At 36.5% G+C, this 24,034-nt stretch overlaps 1 protein-coding gene across 1 annotated transcript; it reads left to right on the top strand.

Annotated features, from left to right (window-relative positions):
- Window positions 1-61: 61 nt before the first annotated feature.
- On the top strand, window positions 62-24,034 carry LOC137923149 (saccharopine dehydrogenase-like oxidoreductase). The gene is made up of 9 exons (XM_068766298.1): window positions 62-169; window positions 596-764; window positions 12,071-12,258; window positions 13,484-13,613; window positions 16,652-16,766; window positions 18,305-18,391; window positions 18,909-19,296; window positions 20,538-20,632; window positions 23,294-24,034. The coding sequence occupies exons 2-9, from the start codon at window positions 596-598 to the stop codon at window positions 23,388-23,390; spliced, it is 1,269 nt and encodes a 422-aa protein (XP_068622399.1). The 5' UTR covers window positions 62-169; the 3' UTR covers window positions 23,391-24,034.

The following is a 24,034-nucleotide window of genomic DNA, read 5'->3' as shown; positions in this document are numbered from 1 at the left end:
AAAAAATCGATAGTGACAACGCCATCTGCGAAAACATTATTTTGAATTTCTTCGCAGTGACTGTTTGATGAATGTTTCGCCCGGAAAGTTTAATTTAAACTCGGTGTCCGTCAATCGTGTATTTGTTTAAATTAGTGATTTATTTTGTTTATTTCTATTATATTTTACGGTAAGCATCTTTTGTATTATTAAATGATCATGTTTGTTGCTAAATATTATTTACGAATTTAATAAATTATTTGTGTAGGCGTTGCGGCAAATTCATATATCTTACATATATCGGATATTATAGGAAGGTATTTATAGAATGTGATAAAATATTGATAACATAAAATTGGTTTCTTTTACCACAATGTAAATATACATAAATTGATAGAGCTTATTAAAATACTACGCAAATTATTCAAAACCGATATTTATCGGGCATGAGTAAAATTATTACGATCGTTATTTAGTTCTTTATTTAACCGCAATTTATTTATCGTTATTTCTAATGCAACGGTTGGAATATATTATCCTAGTTTAAAGTAGCTATAATTTATTATAAAATTAGAGTAAGTTTAAAAATTTTTAAAAATATTATTGATAATTTTAGATGTCCCGATTAGACCTGGTAATTTTTGGTGCAACCGGTTTTACCGGAAAGAATGCTGTGATAGAATGTGCCAAGATTGCAAAGAAGAGGAATGGGTTGACTTGGGGCATTGCAGGAAGGTCCAAGGCTAAACTAGCAGCCGTTTTAGATGAGGCATCAAAAAAGACTGGTGAGTTTTTTTGTTCTATTTAGTTTGTTTTATTTGTTCAGTATTCTTTCCAGACTATAGCCATTGCAAGGAATAGGCCTATTTTAAAGATTGGCACAAGACCCGTCTTTATAAGATCACCAACATAGCTTGTAGAGTTACTCATCTTGGTTTTAAGGTTTTCAAGTGATATCTATCAGCCGAAAGACGGTGTGGGTGGGCCTCCACTGGGTGAATCAATAATATAGTCAAGGTTACTAGATATGGGCAGAGCAAGACATTTATTGTGTTTGTTATCAAGACTTGATATGTATTATAAATCAACATAATACCAAAATAAATTATAGGTGTTATAGATATTGGTTGATTTACATATCTTCACACCATATTATACAGAACTACAGTATGTTTTATAAACTTATTTACATATCTTTAAAATTAATATAAAAGTGATTTTAGTATGTTTTTCATTACTTAGATGCTTCTTTATGAGTAGGCCTCCTTCAGTTAAATCCATGTATCTCTTATCTTTTGTCTTCTTTATCTAGTTCTTTTTACTACTTCTGAAATATCTTCCCACCCCTTTCTGCTGCTGCTATCTTTTTCCTGTAAAAACTACCCTTTTCAAAGACAGTAGCGAGTTAATTGAAGAAATACCCTCTGTATTCATGGCTATGAATCTATTATATTCTTATTGTTTATACCAATGTTTCCTAACATTTGGACCACACCCCACGATGGGGAATTTAATTTTAACATAAGGTAATTCAAAAATAGGCTCACCATGCTTTTAATCTTTTTGCTTTAATATAAAAATTATGTTAAATTACGGAATAAAAATGGCATAAGGAGTATGGCACAAAAAGGTTGAGAAATGCATGTTAATACTGTAGGTACACAAACAAAATGTTTTATATTTTTTGTGTATATTTTCTTATGTACATAAAATATTTAAAAATCACAAATCTCTTACAAGAAAATATCTACGTATTTAATAGCAGGTCATATAAATGCCATGTATAGTCCATAGGGATCCATTAAGGTTGGGATATTAAACAAATTTCAGGCAAACTACAAGTATTATGGCTATGTTCTATGGAGAGTGGATGGTCATATGATGAGGAAGGTTCCGGAAATACCTATGTATGGTATCCTGGTTGGAGATAATAAAAAGATACGTGTTGGTACTTCACTTTCAAGTAATGTGACTAAACTCAGGATCATTTAGATGGTTAGACAAAATATTAAACTGTTGATCTTTAGTTCTCCCAAGCTAATACTCATCTTCTAATTTAATACTGGTCTGATGTATCAACTAGTATGCAAACAAACTTTTATAATGAGTAGAAATTGTGTGTTAATAGTAATGATATATGAAATAGAAATATGGTCTTTGGACTTCATGGACAAGGTCACAGTGACTCAACAGCCTATGTAGAGGGCTATGCTTAGGTTTTCTCTGACGAGAACGAATCGGGAATGAGGAGATTTGCATGAACAAAAGTAGCTGACCAAGCTCAGCGGATGGCAAGGATTGATGGCCTGGGGATTTGAGGTTCTAAGGTGAAGGCCACGGACCGGCGTAGTATAGGATCTATGTGGACAGATATCTTCCAACCGGCGGCTGTTCTACCATTCAAGAACGAAAGGTTCATGAGACACGACCACGAGTGGGTAATCGCAACGTGGGCAGACCCTCTGCTATGTGGACCATCGACGCGAGGAGTCGCTGATCACAAATGTGAAGACTCGCAAACGGCCATTGGGGTGAAATTATTTGTCAGACGTGGGTAGACCTATTGAACTGACACGAGTCATGGGGCAGGCAACCCATGGTACCCTCGTAGGTTTAAGTTGAAGGATCGCATTCAAGCAAGGGTTGTGGAAAGATCCACCGAGTAGTCCTTGCTTCGGAAACCATAACACTACCACGCTATATCTACAGGAGTATAGTCCCACATCTTGCGAACGACATCGATATAATTGAAATACGATCGTCCAAACCCACATAATTCTATCCTAACCCCAGAGAGCAGGTTATGTCTTGACCATCACGTAGATATCCTCTCGATACCAAAAAAAAAGATTATTCCACATTATTATCGATATCTAGAACAGGGGTGTTAAACTCGCGGCTCGCGGGCCGCATGCAAACTGAAATGTACAATTTAGTAGTCAAATCAATATATCCAACATAATTAAATGCTATAAAATTATAATACGGATATTTTAAATAGCAACCGTGAAAATAAAAAAACTAATATATTTTAGATAGTATATATTAGGTGAAATGAAAACTGTTTCATACTAGGCTATCAATAGAGTAGATATCACAGACACTCCGTTTTATAGTTTTAAATCTAAAATTAAAAATGTATTATTAAATGAATCAAATAGACGTGTTGAACTTCGTTTGTTGTCTCATTTACATGATTGATATTATAATGTACATATGAAAAATAGTTAAATTTCATTTAAAAGAACGACAGTTGAGTTTCTGGCCGGATTCTTAACAGATCAGCGTTTAGAGATAGTTTAATGCTATGTTAAAATAATCGACGACTCAAAAGCGCATGTAAACTATTATAGATACACTGTTATAAATATAGCAGATATGCAATAAACAGTATAATATGATAATTATAAAGAAAAATATGGTAAGGAAACCTAGAATGTAGTGGTCGGGGATGGATGTATTGCTAATGGAATGAAAGAGAAAGACTGGGAAAATTGTAGAACGAAAGAAACAGTACGACAGATATGATACATGAAAGAGGAGAATGATAATAATAAAAAATTATATGAATAAATTATTAGAAATAAAAAGTCCCTGTCCCACACGAGATAGGGGAACTGAGGTCCCCAATAGCGGAGACCATAAAAATATAGCAGATAGCTTATAGCAGATTAACACGCAAACCAAGAAAGAGATGACATGTATTTATTAGACTTATTTTTTGGAAGATGGTGTATATATCCGATGTCCTGTTTGAGAAAAACAAGTAAACTCGAGTGATAATGGTAGAGTCAGTTCTAACAGGCTGCAGGAAGTCCCTGCTCACCAGAATTCTGGCTTAGATTAAAAGAGATCCAGAATAGACTAAAGGCGAATCAATCTTCTTTTTAACACGTTCTATGCCGAGAAAAAAAAAGCAGTTTCCTGTCCAGGCCGTGTCGGTCAATGCTGCCTGATGTTATTTCCATAAATAATGAATAAAAATTGACTTTTGTTATAACTAAGTAACATTTGAGTAAAAGAAAAAAAAACAATTTAGTAAATTTCAAACAGGTTTATGATCTTTAATAGGCCTAAAGGGAAACTTCGCTGATGGTCAGCACTGACCGCGTTGGAGAACGTGTTAAGACTTCCAAAATCGGCACTTAATATGTTCAACATATGTTGTAAAATAAAGTGCTTAATATAGTTTTTAAGTAATTATACATTCTACGATATAAAAGTAAGTTGAAATTGTCATTTGAATCTCCCGGGCATTAGGAAGACAGGTAGTTTTGTTCCTAGGTTAGTAGAACCGTCTATAACAGTGATTCCCAAAGTGGTCTATATCGACCCCCAGGGATCTATGACAACCTGCAAGGGGTCTACGTCAGCGAAAAAAAATTTGGGGGTCCATGAAATGAAAATGGGGTTCCACGATAGTGGATCTCAACACATACACTGATAGTACCTATTTACTTACATCATACTATCTTATAATATCAAAACATTTACATTATTTATAAAAGTACCTGTGAAGTAAAAAAAAATATTATATATGTTTATAAAATTGTGTAAGTTGTAGGATGTTGGTATTCGCTTTGTGGTCGCAATACATTTTCATAACATAACATGTGTTTTTACTTAAAGTTTTTAACACTAAACTTCACTACAGTTAGAAATTTACAGGAAATCAATATCAGGTAAGTAGGGGGTCTACCTAACACGAAAAAACACGGCAAGGGGTCTACGACACAAAAAAGTTTGGGAAACTTTGGTCTATGATATTTGACAAGCGTTCGTTTGTCAATAGTTGTAAAATCATTTTGCTCGGCGCAAAACTTTTTGTAGTATATTTTGTGTTTCAAACGCATAAAGTTTCTATTTTTGTTATAAACTCGGCAACTACCGTATTCGACTGATTTGAACACTTGGGAATTTTGTCTATTCAGTAAATTCAGAAAGCCAATGCGCGGAAGAAGTTGTTTTGACATGATTATAAATAAAAATTTAATCGAGTCTTGTAGGGTACGGCTGGAAAAAGCGTTGGCTAAAGAATTTACATTTATAAAACATTCACCTTACTTTATCACAATAGTACATATTTTTAAACGGTTTTATTTAGTTCGAATCGTACGGAATTTGTTTATTTGGGTTATATATTTTTCCTTAACCCCCTCAATATGGGTATCAAATGAAAGGGCCACACTAGTAAAACACGATGATTATATCAAAATTTAATATTGAAGATGGACGCCGTTCCAATATGGCGGACTAGGTACATATTTTTCCACAACCACCACAATATGGATATCAAAAAACCGTTTAACTTAAAAGTTTTTAAAATGTTTTTATTAATATTATTTTTATTTGCGGCCCGCTCTTTTGGTCCAAACTATCATTTAAGTTCGACACCCCTGTTCTAGAATATTCCACGCGAGCTGTCTGCGTTATAAATGACCGATATGTTTTCTTTTTGCAATATTGTTTTCGTATTCTGGTTTCTGTTCGAACCGGTTTTTAGAATTGCTTGACATTGAAATTATTTACATTCAATAACCGGTATTAGTAACATAATATGAAGATTAATATTGTCTGGTACATCCAATATGGCTGGAAACAAATTTAAGATGTTTTGGGAGAAATAAAAAAAATTAAATTCTTTATTTGAAATTTACTTTTTAATTCTCTCTTCCACCGATGTCACGCCATGTTACCACCTCTGAATGTAATGCGTAGTTAAATATTTTTTTTATAACAAAGAATTTTAACAGCTCGGTGCTGAAAAATTTTCGTATTAATTATAATCACATAATTTTATATGTATTATTATGTATTAGGACTAGTAAGTAATATTGCTTTCTTAAGTTAAATTCACACGACTATATTTTTAACAACTTCTTATCAACAACTTTTTGTCATCTAGTATACAAATCAATAGGTGTATCTGTAAAATATGTCGACAGAAACGATATTACTTTCCAGTCTCCCTTATATATAAAGGCGTAAAAATCTGACACGTGGTCGCTTAACATGGAATAAGCTTAAAGTCAGAGAGAGTAACATAGAGGGCTGTGCTTGGACCTTCACAGCCGGTTCGAATATAGACAAGGAGATCCGGGGACAAACGTAATGCTACAACATTGAGACCGAAAGGTTCTGGAATGGCGACCACCATCACGCATGTGTAAACCCTATACTAAGTTTTTCGACTACATGGTAAAAGATAAACTTGGTTTACGACCGTCAATTTATTATTTTATAATCTACTAGCTCAAAAAAAAATTAATATTTTAATTTACAAATAAAAAATAAGGGTTGATCGTAGAGGGGTGAAAATTTATGGTTGTATGTATTTTTGTATGCTGTATCATAAAAAAATAAAAACAAAAAATTTCGTTAAAAAAATAAAAAAAATTTTTTAAGTGTGAACAACCTTTATCACTTAGGGGTATAGAAATTAGATAGTAGCCGATTCTCAGACCTACTGAATACGCATATTAAATTTGGTAAAAATCAGTCAAGCCGTTTCATAGGAGTTCAACTTCAAACACCGTGACACGAGAATTTTATATATTAGATATATATGTATATATATATATGTATAAACTCTTATAACGCAGTGTATATATAAATTACATATAAGGTCTAGAAATGTGAAATAGAAAAGATGGTTTGAAAAGTTTTAAAAAGTTCCATCATAAATAAGATAAATGATAAAATTCGTCTATTACACTTTGGAACTTTTTACAGAACTCTATTTTTGACTCTACTCTGCTTTTCAAGGTGTTATTAGTTGTTGAGAAAAAGGAATAAATTCCAAAAGTTAAATGGAATATATTTTGATATACGGCGTATAAGAATCTATTTTTAAATTGTTTCTAGAAGGTACTGACGTCTATCTTGCAAGGCCAATAAAGTTCTCCAATGCTACAGATGACTCAGTTTGCAATATAGTTTTGTTGTTCATGTATATACGTTGTTTATCGTTTAAATATAAGGAAATTACGCTTCAACTATATTTATAACGTAATGTTTGTTGTTTCTTATTTGCACTGCCCGAGTATGATACTATCTGTAGGTATAGATATAATAAGATATATCCCAGGTCCCTTCAGGGTCAATGCGAATATACCTATTAAATCCGCGTGTGTTGTATTCGTTTAGGCGAGTTGGTGGTGAAATGTTTACAAGAAAAACATGTAACAATCGTAGAATTATGTGAACTTGGGACTTGTTTTGAAGATGAGATTACATACCTGCAAGTTCATTTGGAAAATTTTGGATATCTGTGATGTGCAGGGGCGGCTATAGCTCGTGTACAATAAAACCCTGGCGCCCCCTAGGCCTGACCAGAGGAGTCAGGCCCCGCGGCTATAACTATTAACTTTTCCGTCGTAACAAGAAAGTATTTTTCATATTCCAACAAGCAATTTTATAAGTATAGCTTACAGTATGGTATTAGTTACGGCCTTTCTTCTTATGACGGCAGAATAACACTCATTGTTTTTATGCCTGTAGCACATCTCTGTTGTGAAACTAAGCTCTGAACAGCGATAGATTCCAAGACGATGCTCTTAGCTGTGTCAGGAAGCGCCGCGTCCATGTTCATTGCACACCCTGCAAGGTTAAGCCGCCCCTGGTGATGTGAAGTGTGTTCAGCTCGCTGACTTTCTATGGTTGATGATGATGGCTTTATCCTATAGAATATAAATATAAGTACTGTGAAAAACAATAAGCAAACATATTGATTTTTTTTGTAATGAAGAAAAAAAATTAGTTGAATTTAATCTAGTTTAAAATATTCCATGCCATGTGGGGCATACAACCCCCGCTGTACTTTCCGTTCAGGCCATTTGCATTTGTTGAAAAACAAAAGATTCTTAAATGAATTGTAGGGTCGTATATATTCACGTATGCGCGTACGTAATGCATATTAAAATTTATAACCCTTTCCTGCTAAGTAAGAAAAGGACCAATATTTAGCCACTTCCGCACATGCAGTGGTAGTCGTGCAACGAAGTGCACCGTCCGCCAGCCCGCTGACAAATGCGTATGCCGCAAACAATCCGAATCACACAACCGCCACCGCCAAATCACTCAACACGTGTTTCACCCCTCCACGGGGCATCTTCAGGAGTTATGTTATACCGATTAGTGCCAAACACAGAGCTTTCTGCTAATTATAGCTTTGCAGTATTGAAGTGTAAGTGTTCGTTTTAAACGACTTTTAATTATTAAAGTGTGGGTCGTATGGCCAAGCGATCTGAATGGAAAATCTAGAAAAAAATTCCGTGGCACGAAACGTGTTAAAATAGTTTAAGAACACAGTAGAGTAACTAAGGTTAGTAAACACTTTGACACGCAAAAACGTATGTTAAATAATAGATAAATATTAACTGTTATAGTAAAAACAAAGGTACGGATACTAATGTCTAGTATATTGATTTAATAAAGAACAAAAGAAGTTAAAACATTCATATCCTAGCTCGCAAGTGTTATTATATGATATAAACCAGGGATGAGCAACCCGCGGCCCGCGGGTCGCATGCGGCCCTCGAGGCATGTAAAAATTAAATTAATTTTTATTTAAAAAAAAACCGAGAAGCAAGGCTTAAAGATAACAGTGTCTAATTAGTTTTGAATATCTTAAATACAAACATACATGTTAATACATGTTTTGAACCTTGTATATATACTTTATTTTCTTCATGGTTCATGGTTTTGAAACTGCCACCCACCGAGCTAAAAGGTTGGTCACCCCTGAAATAAACTATAAACGGATGGTTGCGTGTGTTCAAACATTTATTTCGTTTCCAGTTTCAAATACGTTAAAGTTTTGATGGTCGCAAAAAGTTTTTTTTTTTTAAATTTAAAACGATATACATGTAGATTGGTAAATGTAAAAGATATAAAAATTTGAATATATGACTCACTTGTGAAATCTTTAAAACTGTTACTTTTGTTTCTAGTCTCAATGTAGAGTTATCACTGTGATAAAAAAGTAAGGTGAATTTATAAATAAAATGTAAATCAGAGTTCCCCAAACTTTTTTGTGTCGTAGACCCCTTGCCATGTTTTTCCGTGTTGGGTAGACCCCCTACTTACCTGATATCGATTTCCTGTAAATTTCTAACTGTAGTGAAGTTTAGTGTTAAAAACTTAAAGTAAAAACACCTTTTAATTTATACATTTATTAATTGAATTTAAATTTTAACTACTCAAAATAAAATTTTGTATCTGTTATGTAAAATATACGTAACATACTAATAATTTTTTTTACTTCATAGGTACTTCTATCAATAATGTAAATATTTTGATATTATAAGATAGTATGATGTAAGTAAATAGGTACTATCAGTGTATGTGTTGAGATTCACTATCGAGGAACCCCATTTTCATTTCATGGACCCCCAAATTTTTTTTCGCTGACGTAGACCCCTTGCAGGTTTTCATAGACCCCTAGGGGTCGATATAGACCACTTTGAGAATCACTGTAATAGACAGTCCTACTAACCTAGGGAAAAAAATTATACCTGCCTTGATAATGACCAGGAGTTTTAAATGACAATTTTATTTTATTTCATGATCACAATACAGTACCCAGCGATAAATGTTGTACATCGACCATTGGAAAGAGACAATCGGCTAATTTCGGCTTCGTAGAGCACTATCTCTGTCCCACACCACCTATGTGACGTTTCAGTTGTTGTATTTCGTGCGACAGAGATAACGCTCTACGAAGCCGAATCTATCCGATTGTATCTTTCCAAAGGTCGATGTGCGATATCTATCGCTGGATACTGTAGTAGTAATAAACATTTATTTTTAGTTATTTTTTTAAATGGCAGATGGTATACAATAATTAGTTTTGATGCGTAGTAATGTGAAATATAAAAAATTATTTTGTTACTACAAAATTGTTACGATATTTAATCATTTCGAAATCATGATTTCGGATATGGTCCTCAATATACGTTTAAATATTATACATCTATATCCAATCATTCTGTATATATTTAATGTAATCAGGCGTTACCTCGCGGAAGTCCATCCTAAGTAAGAAAAGGACCAATATTTAGCCACTTCCGCACATGCAGTGGTAGTCGTGCAATGAAATGCACCGCCCGCCAGCCCGCTGATAAATGCGTATGCGGCAAACAATGCGAATCACACAACCGCCACCACCAAATCACTCAACGCGTGTTTCACCCCTCCACGGGGCATCTTTAGGAGTTATGTTACACCGATTAGTGCCAAACACAGAATCTCTGTGTTGTGCACTTTATTGCACGATTAACACTGAATGTGCGGAAGCGGCAAAATATTGGTCCTTTTCTTACATCCTGTATATGTATATGTGTACTTCGATTTAGATAAGATATAGATGAAAACATTAAATATAATATCTGACCTTAAATATACGCCTGACCTCGAGAGGTCTCATGATAACTCAATATAGTAAGCAGGTGTGGCTTGTAAATAATTTATTGGTTCGTCATTATATATGATATATTGCTTTATGAAATCTAGTAAAAAATCTTTCTGTATAATATATTTTATACTGACAAAAATTATTGGTTTTGTATTAGTTACTTATTTTGTGTTGTTATATACTGAACGTAGCTGTTTATAAACTATAATTTAACCCTTAATAACCTAGATTTTCAACTTTGATACCAATCTTTTAAACCGAATGTTCACATTACTGTTAGCTTTTTTTATAGGTTGGCTGTACGAATTTTACCGTTGTATGATGTTCTTTTCAACGAAATTAAAAAAAAAAAATCTATTTTTCCCTTCATCTAGACTCTCAAGCAAACACAGTAATATTAAAAAAAATCACTTTCGTAAATCAGGCTATTAAGGATTTTAAATAAGCGTTTCCCAGCGTTGGGCCCACGGTCCACGATGGGGTAGTTTGATTGTCAAGAGCGGGAATTCGTAAGTGGACTTGAAATAAGTTTAACATTTTCGATTTAAGATAAAAAAATATATAGTATGTTATATAGTAGGCGTAAGAGTTTTATAAAGGTTGAAAAATGTACACTGATGAATGATAGATGATAGATTTGTAGGTCGCGAATTCGATCATATGTAATTCACACTCTGTGCGTTAGTTATATAGGATTGCTATCGACAAGTAGCTGATTAATGAGCAGTAGTATCTTCTGCGTACCATAATACATTGAGATCGCCAACCCGCCTGTCAGGCGATGGCGATTATGGTATATATATATCCCCCTCAAAGATGTCTCTGGGGCAGACCTATGCCTCGTAGATACTGTAAAAATACGCGATGTTGTAATAATTGTTATGTTGTTGTTTTTCTTACAGTCTTTCCATATTTTTTTTTTAAATTTGGCCCCCGCTATTGGGAGCCTCTCGTATCCCCTATCTGGTGTGGGACAGGGACTTTGTTTTAATTTATTTAGTTTTTCACAATCTTTTTCATTTTCGTTTTTCCATCTTCAATCACACGAGGTAGACGCGGCGTGGATAGACAGACCCCCACAGGGAAACCAACAAAATAATTAAGGCCCTAGGATCCTAGGGGAAGGCCTATGGTTTCCAGTGTGCCTCCTTTCAATCCTGAACCTATGTTCTGTCGTGGACATCCTATGGTTGAAAATCTCTTGTTGCTTTAAACAAGTCTTTTATGAAGAACTAAGAAGAATTAGAACAGCTAAAAACGGTAAATAATTAGATCCATAGACGAAAGAAATTAACAGACACGGCTTAGCGGATTGGAAAATCGATGTGTCAGCGAGAACAGATGGCCGCTCCGGTCTTAGGGTTTTGTAATGTAGACCATGGAACAGCAATCACAGCGTAGAATGTTCATCCGCAGGGTGGGCAGACCTTAAGCAGGTCCTATTGAAAATTAAACTTAAGGGTTTGGTCTCAACCATGCAGTGTCATGATAACGTGTCTTGTCTTGCCTGCATTCATCAACTTCCCGCCTTGACTATGTGACATCCTGCCCTGTGGTGCGTCTGTCGGCTTCGATCATCGGTTGCATGATCTGTGAGCCTTGCACACTGTTACGTCGTTGACCTTAGTTTTTCTCAATTTTGACTAATCATAATAATACAACATGTTCGTTATTTAGGCGATGATCTATCGTCGATTCCGGTGCTGGTAGCAGACGTGGGTGATGAAGCCTCCTTGCGTGCGATGTGCGAGCGGACCAGGGTGCTGGTGAACTGCTGCGGCCCCTACCGGCTTTACGGAGAACCTGTGGTCGCGGCCGCTGTCAAAGCTGGAGCCAACATGGTAGACGTCAGCGGCGAGCCGCAGGTAAGCATTCGCTTGTTTCATCTCTTGAACAGCAGTAGCCAGCTTATACTAAACAGTTTTTTAGTTCGACTCGTACGGAATTTATTTGGATCAAAATTAGAAATTGAAATTTAAGCACCTTCCCGTTGTCAGATTGATCTGAAATTTGGTACACACATTTAATTTAGATGACAATACAATATAATAAAATCAATAAAATTATAAATCTAAGATGGCCGCCGATACAAAATGGCGGATTACGTATTTTTCCTTAACCCCCTCAATATGGGTATCAAATGAAAGGGCTACAGTAGTAAAACACGATGATTATGTCAAAATTTAAAATTCAAGACGGACGCCGTTCCAATATGGCGGACTAGGTACATATTTTTCCACGACCACCACAATATGGGTATCAAAAAACCGTTTAACTTAAAAGTTTTTAAAATGTATTTATTATATATATACAGGTGATCTGAAATTGAAGTACAAGCTTTACAGTTTTTTGCTGTCAAATGTGCTATCCAATGAACTCTATCTTTTAACTTAATGAACGTATTTTACAAGAACGTAAACAAAACGTTACTCAAAAGACAATAGATGTATTTTTCCGTAAAAAATAAGAGTATGTGTTGCATAAAGTGTTCCTAGAATTAAAGTGATTGATTAAAATGATTTGTATTTTTTTATAATAATTTTTGACTACCTCGTTATACGCGAATTTCAGTTAACGCGATTTTTTTTGGAACGTATCCTTCACGTAAAGCGGGGTATTACTGTATATCCTCTTATAACGTAAGAATTCACTTTACATTATAGTACTCTTATGAATATGGTGATTTATAATTGAACTCTGTACTATAAACTTCTTCAAGATTATTCAATTATAACTTGATACCATGTAGAACATGGATGCACAGACCGCGGTTCGGTTGAACACTGGTGGCCGCCGACAGCAAAAATAATACTCTCGTACATTCGAAAAATATTGAATTCTATTCCGGAATAAAACCATAAAAATTTAATTACCTATACTTCTGGCGGCCAGATCAGTTCATGTTTTGCCCCAATGGCCCCTAGTCTTAATAAGTCTTTGCAACCATGATGTAGAATGTAATAAATAAATACTAAATACAATTCAGCGTTTTGTAATAGTTCTTCTGAATTTGTTTAGTTTGAATGTAACGGTTTTTACGTTTCAAATTTAAATAGATTAATAGTTATCTAATGCAGCTTTTGTTTTCAGTACATTGAGACCATGCAGCTGAAGTACAGCACAGCGGCACGAGATGCCGGCGTGTATGTGATCAGCGCTTGCGGCTTCGATAGTATTCCCAACGATTTAGGTGTCATTTTCCTCGAGCAGAACTTTGACGGTAAGTTCATATTGGTATAATTGTATGATTTTTTCTTTTCAGCTGCCACTATGACCATGAATCCAGCGACTTTCTGACACCTTAGTGTGCGTCCACACTGAAAGCGCGGTGACTGGAGCCTAGGCGGGCGCGGCGAGCGGGGGCGTGCGGTGGCCACAGTAAAGGCGCGAGCTCTTGTAGCGGTTTGACGTACATCAGGTGTTGTAAACTATTATGGACGAGGATTTGCTATTTTTACTAGACAGTCCGATTCTGAGATGGGAGGTGTTGAACACTAGAGATGGTGTGCACGAAATAAATAAAAAAAGAGCAATAACTGGTGAATTTGTTAACTTATATGAAGAATTGAGATTATACCCTACAAAATTCTTTTAGTATACTCGAATGCCCGTGTCAACTTTTGACTACATACTAAGTAAAATATGGATGTTTGCTTTGCCAAATCGGTGGTTTAGATTGAATTGCACATATAAAAGATTCAGTATCTATCGCCATTTTACGACAAACAAAACAAACAGACGCGCATACGCCGAGCGACAAGACTGAACTGGTTTGTTACCCCCGCCATCCGCGCTTTTGGTCGCTCGCTGACTAGGCCCGTAGTGGGGCCAAAACGCGCGGACAGAAGGGTTTGAAACTTAGGCGCGCTGTCTCGCCCAGTCCCGTCGCACTTAGTCACTACAATATGGACGCAAAGGCGTGTTTCATATGTATGATACTTCGCGCCCGTCGTCGCAACCGCGCTAGGCTCGCACTATGGACGCACACTTAACTATGTCAGTCCAGCTAGTGGAAGGTCTACATACGCCACATCTACAAGCTTGTGGTCGCCACTCGAGTACCCACAGGTTGCACGAGCGATGGCCCACTGCAATTTCAGACGAGCAACTCTTCGAGCTACATCCGTGATTTTGGTTCTTTTGTACAACTCATTTCTGATTCGATTTATTTATTGCATCCGTTTTTGGGGATCTCTTATAATACAGACATTTTGTGCAATAATTTTTTCGTTAGGATTTTCTCACGTACTTCACAATTTCTTCCGTTGTTTTCTATTTAAAACATAACATTTTCCTATATACTCTTTGGATGATTAAAAAAAGAAACTATGTAAGAGATATAAGAGGCGGCTAGAGGCGATCTCTACCAGACAGCCTTTGGGCGGTGATGAGAGACGTGAAGGAGTGGGCAGTTTAGGGTGTTCATACATATAAATATGTTACTATACACACATAAATATATATATATAAAATTCTCGTGTCACGGTGTTCGAACTTGAACTCCTCCGAAACGGCTTGACCGATTTTTACTAAATTTTACATGCGTATTCAGTATGTCTGAGAATCGGCCACTATCTATTTTCCATACCCCTAAGTGATAAGGGTGGTCCACCCCTAAATTTCATTTTTAATTTTTTAGACAATTTTTTTGGTTTTTATTTTATTATGATACAGCATACAAAAATACATACAAACCTAAATTTTCACTCCTCTACGATCAACCCTTATCTTACAATTGTTAATTAAAAACTTTAATTTTTTTGCAAAACAACGTTTGCGGGATCAGCTAGTATATATATATATATATATATATATATATATACGTAATTGTACAATTAAGTATTATTGTACTGCAATTGTAAATATCGTATAAGTGAACAAGGTCGATGCACTCAGCACGTGACAACATTGCTCAATTAGGGTCGCCGACGTATCTGTGTCGTAATATTTGTATTGGTATTAATACAGGATGTTCGGATATAGGTGTAAAATTATTATTATTGTGAATCTATAGCTCATTAATAACAATATATATAATCTCTCAAATATCAAATATTTTTGTCAAAAAATATAATCATAACTTCTGGTTGCGCTATCGCCTTTTCTTATTATTTTATCATGTATTGTTGGATAGGTTGTACTATAAAGAATTGGGAATTCCCTTGTGAGATAGGGACTTTATTATACAGGGATTCAATTACTTTTTAATTTTTAATGTTTATTTTATTTTCATCTTTTATTCTTTATATTCTTTTACGCGTCATTTTTCTTCATTCATATTTATTCATTCTTGTCAATTTTACATATCTTTCAAATTCGATGCTTCACATTCACTCAGTATCACAGTTTGGTTTCTATATTTTTCATCATAGTACATTTTTTATCACAGTAAATTTTTAGCGCAGCACCATTTCTATCATTATGCATTTTTATCATAGTACATTTTTATTACAGTACTTTTATATCACAGCACATTTTTATCACAGTAAATTTTTTATCATAGTACATTTTTATTACAGTACATTTATATATCAGTACATTTTTATTGTAGCAAATTTTTTATCACAGTATTTTTTTTCATAGTACATTTTTTCATAGTATATTTTTACCATAGTACATTTTTTATCCCAGTACATTTTTATCACAGTACTTTTTTTTTTCATATAATAGTACATTTATATCACAGCACATTTTTATCACAGTAAATTTTTTTATCATAGTACATTTTTATCACAGTACATTTATATCACAGTAAATTTTTATCGCAGTATGTTTTCATCAAAGTACATTTTTATTGTAGCAAATTTTTTATCACAGTACTTTTTTCATAGTACATTTTTCATCGTAGTACATTTTCATCATAGTACATTTTATCCCAGTACATTTTCATCATTGAAATTGTTTATCCCAGTTCATTTTTATCACAGTTCATTTTTTATCCCAGTGCATTTTTTATCATAGTACATACATTTTTTCTATCGTAGTACATTTTTTATCACTGTACCTTTTTGTATCAAAGTACATTTATTATATTAATTTTTTTAATCGTAGTAAATTTTTTTGAACTACGGGCTTTCTAATTGATAAGTGTATTTCGTTTTATTTCTATTCTCTTGATACAAAATTTATTTCTACTATTTTATAAGAATTTTGAGATCTTACTGACCCTTATCAGCTAAGTCCCGTTTGACCCAAAAAAGGGAGTCCACTAAAATTACAGAGAACTGTAGGTTTAGACTATTTTTCTGCTATCACCAGGCACGCTGAACTCCGTGGAGTCATACCTGAGTGGTAGCGTAGCACCGGCGGCAGCGGAGGCTGCGAGGAAATACGGCCTCCTGCACCACGGCACCTGGGAGTCCATCATCCATGGGTAAATCACTTTTTACAGGTACAAAAGCTTTGAAAGTGATGAATGTCTATCTTTATTTACAGCAAAAAGTTTTAAAACTCTTACATAAATATTAATCACCGAATATAAAGTGATCATTATTAAATATGGCACATTAATCTTTTATTTTTGTTGTAATGCGAAAGGCGAAGCTTTTAGATGTAAAAAGTCTACTCCAGAGTTCCCCAAACTTTTTTGTGTCGTAGACCCCTTGTCATGTTTTTCCGTGTTAGGTAGACTGACTACTTACCTGATATTGATTTGCTGTAAATTTCTAACTGTAGTGAAGTTTAGTGTTAAAAACTTAAAGTAAAAACACAGGTTATGTTGTGAAAATGTATTGCGACCACAAAGCGAATACCAACATCCTACAACTTACACAATTTTATAAACTAAATTTATAAAATAATGTAAATGTTTTGATATTATAAGATAGTATGATGTAAGTAAATAGGTACTATCAGTGCATGTGTTGAGATCCACTATCGTGGACCCCCATTTTCATTTCATGGACCCCCAAATTTTTTTTCGCTGACGAAGACCTCTTACAGGTTGTCATAGACCCCTAGGGGTCGATATAGACCACTTTGGGAATCACTGGTCTACACGGACGGATAGTAAACTAATTAATTTCAATATGTAGTAATTTGAATTTTTAAAATGCTATTTCTTATTATATTATCATTACGTTGTTTATTAATTCTGAAACTATAGCTTTTTGAATAAGGTCTTCCATACATTCACCACTTTTTTTTTACACCTATAGTCTATCACTCTGTATATTTAATTGTTTATGAAAATACATTCACGGCCACTGTAAGGCATAGGTCAAAGGTCGCCACTATTTAATGGAATCAGGCGTTACCTCGCGGAAGTCCATCCTAAGTAAGAAAAGAACCAATATTTAGCCACTTCCGCACATGCAGTGGTAGTCGTGCAATGAAATGCACCGCCCGCCAGCCCGCTGATAAATGCGTATGCGGCAAACAATGCGAATCACACAACCGCCACCGCCAAATCACTCAACGCGTGTTTCACTCCTCCACGGGGCATCTTCAGGAGTTATGTTACACCGATTAGTGCCAAACACAGAGTGAGCTCAGTCCGTCGCCGCTTGTTATATATATGCCACCTCCTCCCCCACTACTACTCGCCACTACGACCAGGTTTGCGCTGCCAGCATCCAGCTACTTCTCGTGACTTTGACTATGTCTACCTAGCAGGCGCCTACTCACTATCTACCGTCTCGTGATCGTTGGCTGCACTGCCACTTGAGACGAGTAAGTAATTCATCAAGCCAAGTCGGTGATCTTGGTTCTTCTATCCCTCTCATTATTTCTGATTCGATCTCGCACTGAAACTCCATGCATCAAATCAATCAAAAATCAAAAATCCATTAACTGTCAATTTATTTCTGTATATATTTACTAAAGCCGTTAATCGATTGTGTCAACGTATATAAAACATTGAGATTTGATATTAACAATTGGTTTATAAGTGAAAGACATTTTTTTCTCCAGAGTGAGGTCACGCAGCGAGTTAGCGCCGTTGAGGAAGAAGCTGTACCCTGATCCGTTGCCAAGCTTCAAACCGAAGTTGCAGAAAAGGTATGGATTTCTCAAATATCTTTTTTTACACATAAAACGATTCTTTACTTACAATATTTAACATTCATACATTTAGAAATCGATTGCATGCGAAAGTCAAAATTTTACTGTATTATAGTGCGACCGAGACCGCTGTACCGCGCATAGGGAAAGGGCGGCGTGGTGGGGGTGGACTGATGGAACTGAGTGATCTGTTACGGGATCAAAAATTGTTATATTTATCGACAGAACATAGTGTTTTAATATAATAGAATGTGCTGATGGAAGAGTTGGTGAAGGGGAAAAGGGTATACCATCATCATAACAGCTGATAAACGCCCACTACAAGGCATCCAAAGATCGCCATGTTGATAGATTTTTGAGGGCTTCCAGTGACATCCCTCCAACTTAACCATACCGTCGGTTCACCTAGGGGGGGGGGGGGGCAGGATTGTAACATGTGTACAGCGTGGTACAGCAGTTTCGGTGGCACTTGTTTTCATAATAAAATTAAATTTATACTCTTACCATTTTTCAGGTCGGTGATTCACAAACGAAATGGGAGCTGGTGTCTCCCGTTCCCAGGATCTGACGCCTCTATAGTGTACAGAACTCAACGGGAGTTGTACTCCAGCGAGAAGAAGCGTCCGGTGCAATTCCGCGTTTACACAAAGTTCTCCAGTCTCATGTACGCGCTCGCGACCATCTTTGCCGGAGGCATCTTCCTTCTCCTGACCCTGTGCAGCGTCACGCGTCAGTGGCTCATCGATAACCCTCGATTCTTCTCCTTCGGTGTATTCACGAAAGACGAGGTTAAGGAAGAGGTGATGGAGAATACATTCTTCAGTATGGAGCTGTACGGCGAGGGTTGGGATAAGGGCGTGGATATAAACACCACGTCCCCTAATAAGAAAATGGTGGCCAAGGTAATATTTTCAATGGGTTAAGGCATGTCATCATCATTATTCTTTCAGCTACTGGACATAGGCCTCCATAAATTTCAATAGGACCAGTGTCTTCTGAAGACTTTAACAAGGTCATATCCACCTGATGGGTGGACATCCTGCGCTACTCTTGCTAGTCCGTGGTGATCCAGAACTAGTTCTCCAGGGGATTCCTCAGGGGATAGTAAAATCTCGTTAATTTGTATATCTTTTTGTTAATTACCTTATATGCTCCATGTGCCAAAGACAAAGTTTAGCCAAAGCATATGCCTGGTGGGCTTTTATTGGCTGATATGATGATATGTTTAAACCAAACTTAGCTTAACTTAGAACTTAGTTCTTTTATAACCCCCGCTATTGGAGTCCTCTCGTACCCCTAATTAGTTGGGATCAGGGTCTTTGTTTACAATTAAGTTTTTCAGATTTTTCATCTTTATTCTTCACTCACTGTCATACTTCTCAATTTCTTTTATTCTTACCTTATTTCCATCACAATATCTTTCGTTTTGTTCTTTCATTCCTTCTTGCTTTCATCGCCTTCCTTCCAATATTACTCTTAGGTGGCTAGGTAAATTTTTTTATTCTTTAGTCTATTATTGACATATTATATTTTTTTATCACAGTTTTCTTTGGGTTGTGCTTTCTTAATACATTACTACAGTTTTCTTATTCTATTTTTCCTATTATTAATTGACTAGTTATTTTATGTGCAGTTTATTAAGTACCTACTTGTCTATACTGTTTTGTTTCTATTAACAGTGTCACTCACCACCCTACGAGCAAACGATAGGAATGATGGGCGAAGGTTGTCGTCGCCCATCATTAAGGCGATGCTCTCTAAATCTATCTTTTACTTTATCTCCGCTTCTTTTTTCATGCCCCACCTTAATATTTGTGAAAATCGCCCCAATATATTTTTTTATTTAAAACTTATATCATAGATTTCTAGGAGGAAATCACTGGGAAATTCTATACATGATTAACGAGATTTTAAAATTTCCGGGATTCCCCCAAGTTAATTGACGACGCAAATGCCTTGTTCATGTTATAAATTATATCTAATAACTATTTAAAAATTTGCTATTTGCATTGAATTTATATGGTCTGGTGCGAAATGATTAAAATCGTGTCAATTTTCGAATCGCTTCACTGTGGGCCGTGGGCTCCACTTTAGGTTATATAGGAATTTAGAGTTACAACAATGTGATATGTTTAAAAACCAGGTGTCCGGAGTGAACCCAGGGTACGGCGCGACAGTGGTGGCTCTGCTGCAGTCTGCGCTCACCATCTTGGACGAGAGGGAGAAGATGCCCCAGCCGTGAGTTGAAGCAATTGACAATTTTTTTATGTTTTGGGCTTTTTATTCTAACAAAGAATGTCCACATTGCGTCTATAATTGCCCACAATATCTACAGTAAATTAACTTTGAAAGTACACATACTGTGTGTGTGTGTGTCTGTATGCGTGTGCGTGTATGCGCGCGCATGCCTGCGTGTCTCCTTGTCTCTCTTTCTCTGTGTGTTTGTGTGTTGCATGAGACCGCGCTGTACGGTACTCTGCGATAAGTATTGCACATCGACCTTTAGAAAGAGACAATCGGCTAATTCCGGCTTCGTAGAGCGTTGTCTTTGTCGCACTAAATACATGCGTGTCTCCTTGTCTCTCTTTCTCTGTGTGTTGCATGAGACCGCGCTGTACGGTACTCTGCGATAAATATTGCACATCGACCTTTAGAAAAAGACAATCGGCTAATTCAGGCTTCGTTGAGCGTTGTCTTTGTCGCACGAAATACATGCGTGTCTCCTTGTCTCTCTTTCTCTGCGAGTTTGTGTGTTGCATGAGTACGCGCTGTACGGAACTCTGCGATAAATATTGCACAACGACCTTTAGAAAGAAACAATCGGCTAATTCCGGCTTCGTAGAGCGTTATCTCTGTCGCACGAAATACATGCGTGTCTCCTTGTCTCTCTTTCTCTGTGTGTTTGTGTGTTGCATGAGTACGCGCTGTACGGAACTCTGCGATAAATATTGCACAACGACCTTTAGAAAGAGACAATCGGCTAATTCCGGCTTCGTTGAGCGTTGTCTTTGTCGCGCGAAATACATGCGTGTCTCCTTGTCTCTCTTTCTCTGTGTGTTTGTGTGTTGCATGAGTACGCGCTGTACGGAACTCTGCGATAAATATTGCACAACGACCTTTAGAAAGAGACAATCGGCTAATTCCGGCTTCGTTGAGCGTTGTCTTTGTCGCACGAAATACATGCGTGTCTCCTTGTCTCTCTTTCTCTGTGTGTTTGTGTGTTGCATGAGTACGCGCTGTACGGAACTCTGCGATAAATATTGCACATCGACCTTTAGAAAGAGACAATCGGCTAATTCCGGCTTCGTTGAGCGTTGTCTTTGTCGCACGAAATACATGCGTGTCTCCTTGTCTCTCTTTCTCTGTGTGTTTGTGTGTTGCATGAGTACGCGCTGTACGGAACTCTGCGATAAATATTGCACAACGACCTTTAGAAAGAGACAATCGGCTAATTCCGGCTTCGTAGAGCGTTATCTCTGTCGCACGAAATACATGCGTGTCTCCTTGTCTCTCTTTCTCTGTGTGTTTGTGTGTTGCATGAGTACGCGCTGTACGGAACTCTGCGATAAATATTGCACAACGACCTTTAGAAAGAGACAATCGGCTAATTCCGGCTTCGTTGAGCGTTGTCTTTGTCGCACGAAATACATGCGTGTCTCCTTGTCTCTCTTTCTCTGTGTGTTTGTGTGTTGCATGAGTACGCGCTGTACGGAACTCTGCGATAAATATTGCACATCGACCTTTAGAAAGAGACAATCGGCTAATTCCGGCTTCGTAGAGCGTTGTCTTTGTCGCACGAAATACATGCGTGTCTCCTTGTCTCTCTTTCTCTGTGTGTTTGTGTGTTGCATGAGTACGCGCTGTACGGAACTCTGCGATAAATATTGCACATCGACCTTTAGAAAGAGACAATCGGCTAATTCCGGCTTCGTAGAGCGTTATCTCTGTCGCACGAAATACATGCGTGTCTCCTTGTCTCTCTTTCTCTGTGTGTTTGTGTGTTGCATGAGTACGCGCTGTACGGAACTCTGCGATAAATATTGCACATCGACCTTTAGAAAGAGACAATCGGCTAATTCCGGCTTCGTTGAGCGTTGTCTTTGTCGCACGAAATACATGCGTGTCTCCTTGCTTCTTTCTTTCTCTGTGTTTATGTGTTGCATGAGACCGCGCTGTACGGAACTCGGCGATAAATATTGCACAACGACCTTTAGAAAGAGACAACCGGCTAATTTTTGCTTCGTAGAGCGTTATCTCTGTCGCACGAAATACAACGACTGACAAAACGTCACATAGGTAGTGTGGTACAGAGATAGTGCTCTATGAAGTTAGCCGATTGTCTCTTTCTAAAAGTAGTGTGCAATATTTATCTTCGGGTACTGTATATATATTTATATCTATATATATGTACATTTATTTGTGTAAACTTATGAATATTGATTCCAATATCCCAGATCACTTCACTTTTGTGCTAAATAAACCTGCGCATTTAGCCTCCTCAGGATTGAGTAATCAACGAAGTGGGTTGATAATGCTACATGGTTTCCGGTGATCGATCATACTGAGGTCCTCGTGGAAACACCTTCCACTTCGGAACTTGAACTAAAGAGACTGCGAGGTTAGATCATTTGAAAATGTCACACGAAGGAGAAAGCGTAGGGCGTTTACTAAAAGATATAGGCGTCCAAGGAGTTTGAAGTGTTCTGGATCCATATACACTTACCCAATGACTTCAACTTAGAAAATATTAAAAGATGTTTAAAATGCTTTGGGTATAGAAAGAGACATTACGGAAACTTTAAGAATACTTCAATAAAAAAATCAGCTTTTAGCCTTGTATATATGTGTGTATGTGTATGTATGTAAACGTATCAGTTAAATGATCACAATTAATTCCAGGGGCGGCGTGATGACCACAGGTTTCGCCTTCAAGGACACCACCATCATAAAACGTCTCCACGAGAACAACCTGAAGTTTGAAATCATCGAAAAATAAAATAAATCAACTCAAGCAACCTCTACAACGCGGTGCTTTTATAACGCGTATAACGCGATTTAATGTTCCCTCGTATAACAATTGTGTCATGTTTACTGTGAAATAGTTACATAGGTGCATGGTTATAGGTATTAAAAAGGTAATTGTGTTGCTTTTATTCTTTTACTTTCAGCTGATTGACGCTCACTTCGAGACACATTCCCCCAAAGCTCACCACGATGACAGGTCCTGTGTTTTCCACATCCAGCGACTTCCCGGAACGTTGACTATGTCGTCGATCCAGTCTACCTAATAGGGATCTATTCACATTGCCTCCACCGTTTCCTGGTCACCACTTAGATACCTTTAGGATACTATCAGCCATCAGTTGCACGAGCGGTGTGCCACTCCCACTGTCACTTCGATGAGCAATTCTTCGAGCTGTGTGTTGCTCATTTGTTCCTAATTAATTTATGTCACACCCTATTCATAAATAAATAGATAATATAGTAAGATAAAGAGTTTTTAAAATTCGAAATAATTATTGTTTTTAATCTGTCCCTGTAGATTTTACACTGCCAGAATTTAATGGCCAGTTGCATTAAAATATTTGATATAAATTAATGTAACATATATCACAGTGATAAATTTGTACATGGTGTTTC

The sequence above is a fragment of the Battus philenor genome, unplaced genomic scaffold (assembly GCF_028537555.1).
Source record: "Battus philenor isolate CCGP_79_NKW_IND1 unplaced genomic scaffold, ilBatPhil1.0.hap1 SCAF_10, whole genome shotgun sequence".
NCBI lineage: Eukaryota > Metazoa > Arthropoda > Insecta > Lepidoptera > Papilionidae > Battus > Battus philenor.
This window is presented reverse-complemented; position numbering and strand designations above follow the sequence as displayed.

What these genes read in the sequence shown, in the direction of transcription:
- LOC137923149 (XM_068766298.1), top strand. Translation starts at nt 596, where the DNA reads ATGTCCCGATTAGACCTGGTAATTTTTGGTGCAACCGGTTTTACCGGA. An exon ending in TGAGGCATCAAAAAAGACTG is followed by an intron (nt 765 to 12,070) that starts GTGAGTTTTTTT and finishes TTCGTTATTTAG; the next exon opens with GCGATGATCTATCGTCGATT. An exon ending in CCTCGAGCAGAACTTTGACG is followed by an intron (nt 13,614 to 16,651) that starts GTAAGTTCATAT and finishes TGCTATCACCAG; the next exon opens with GCACGCTGAACTCCGTGGAG.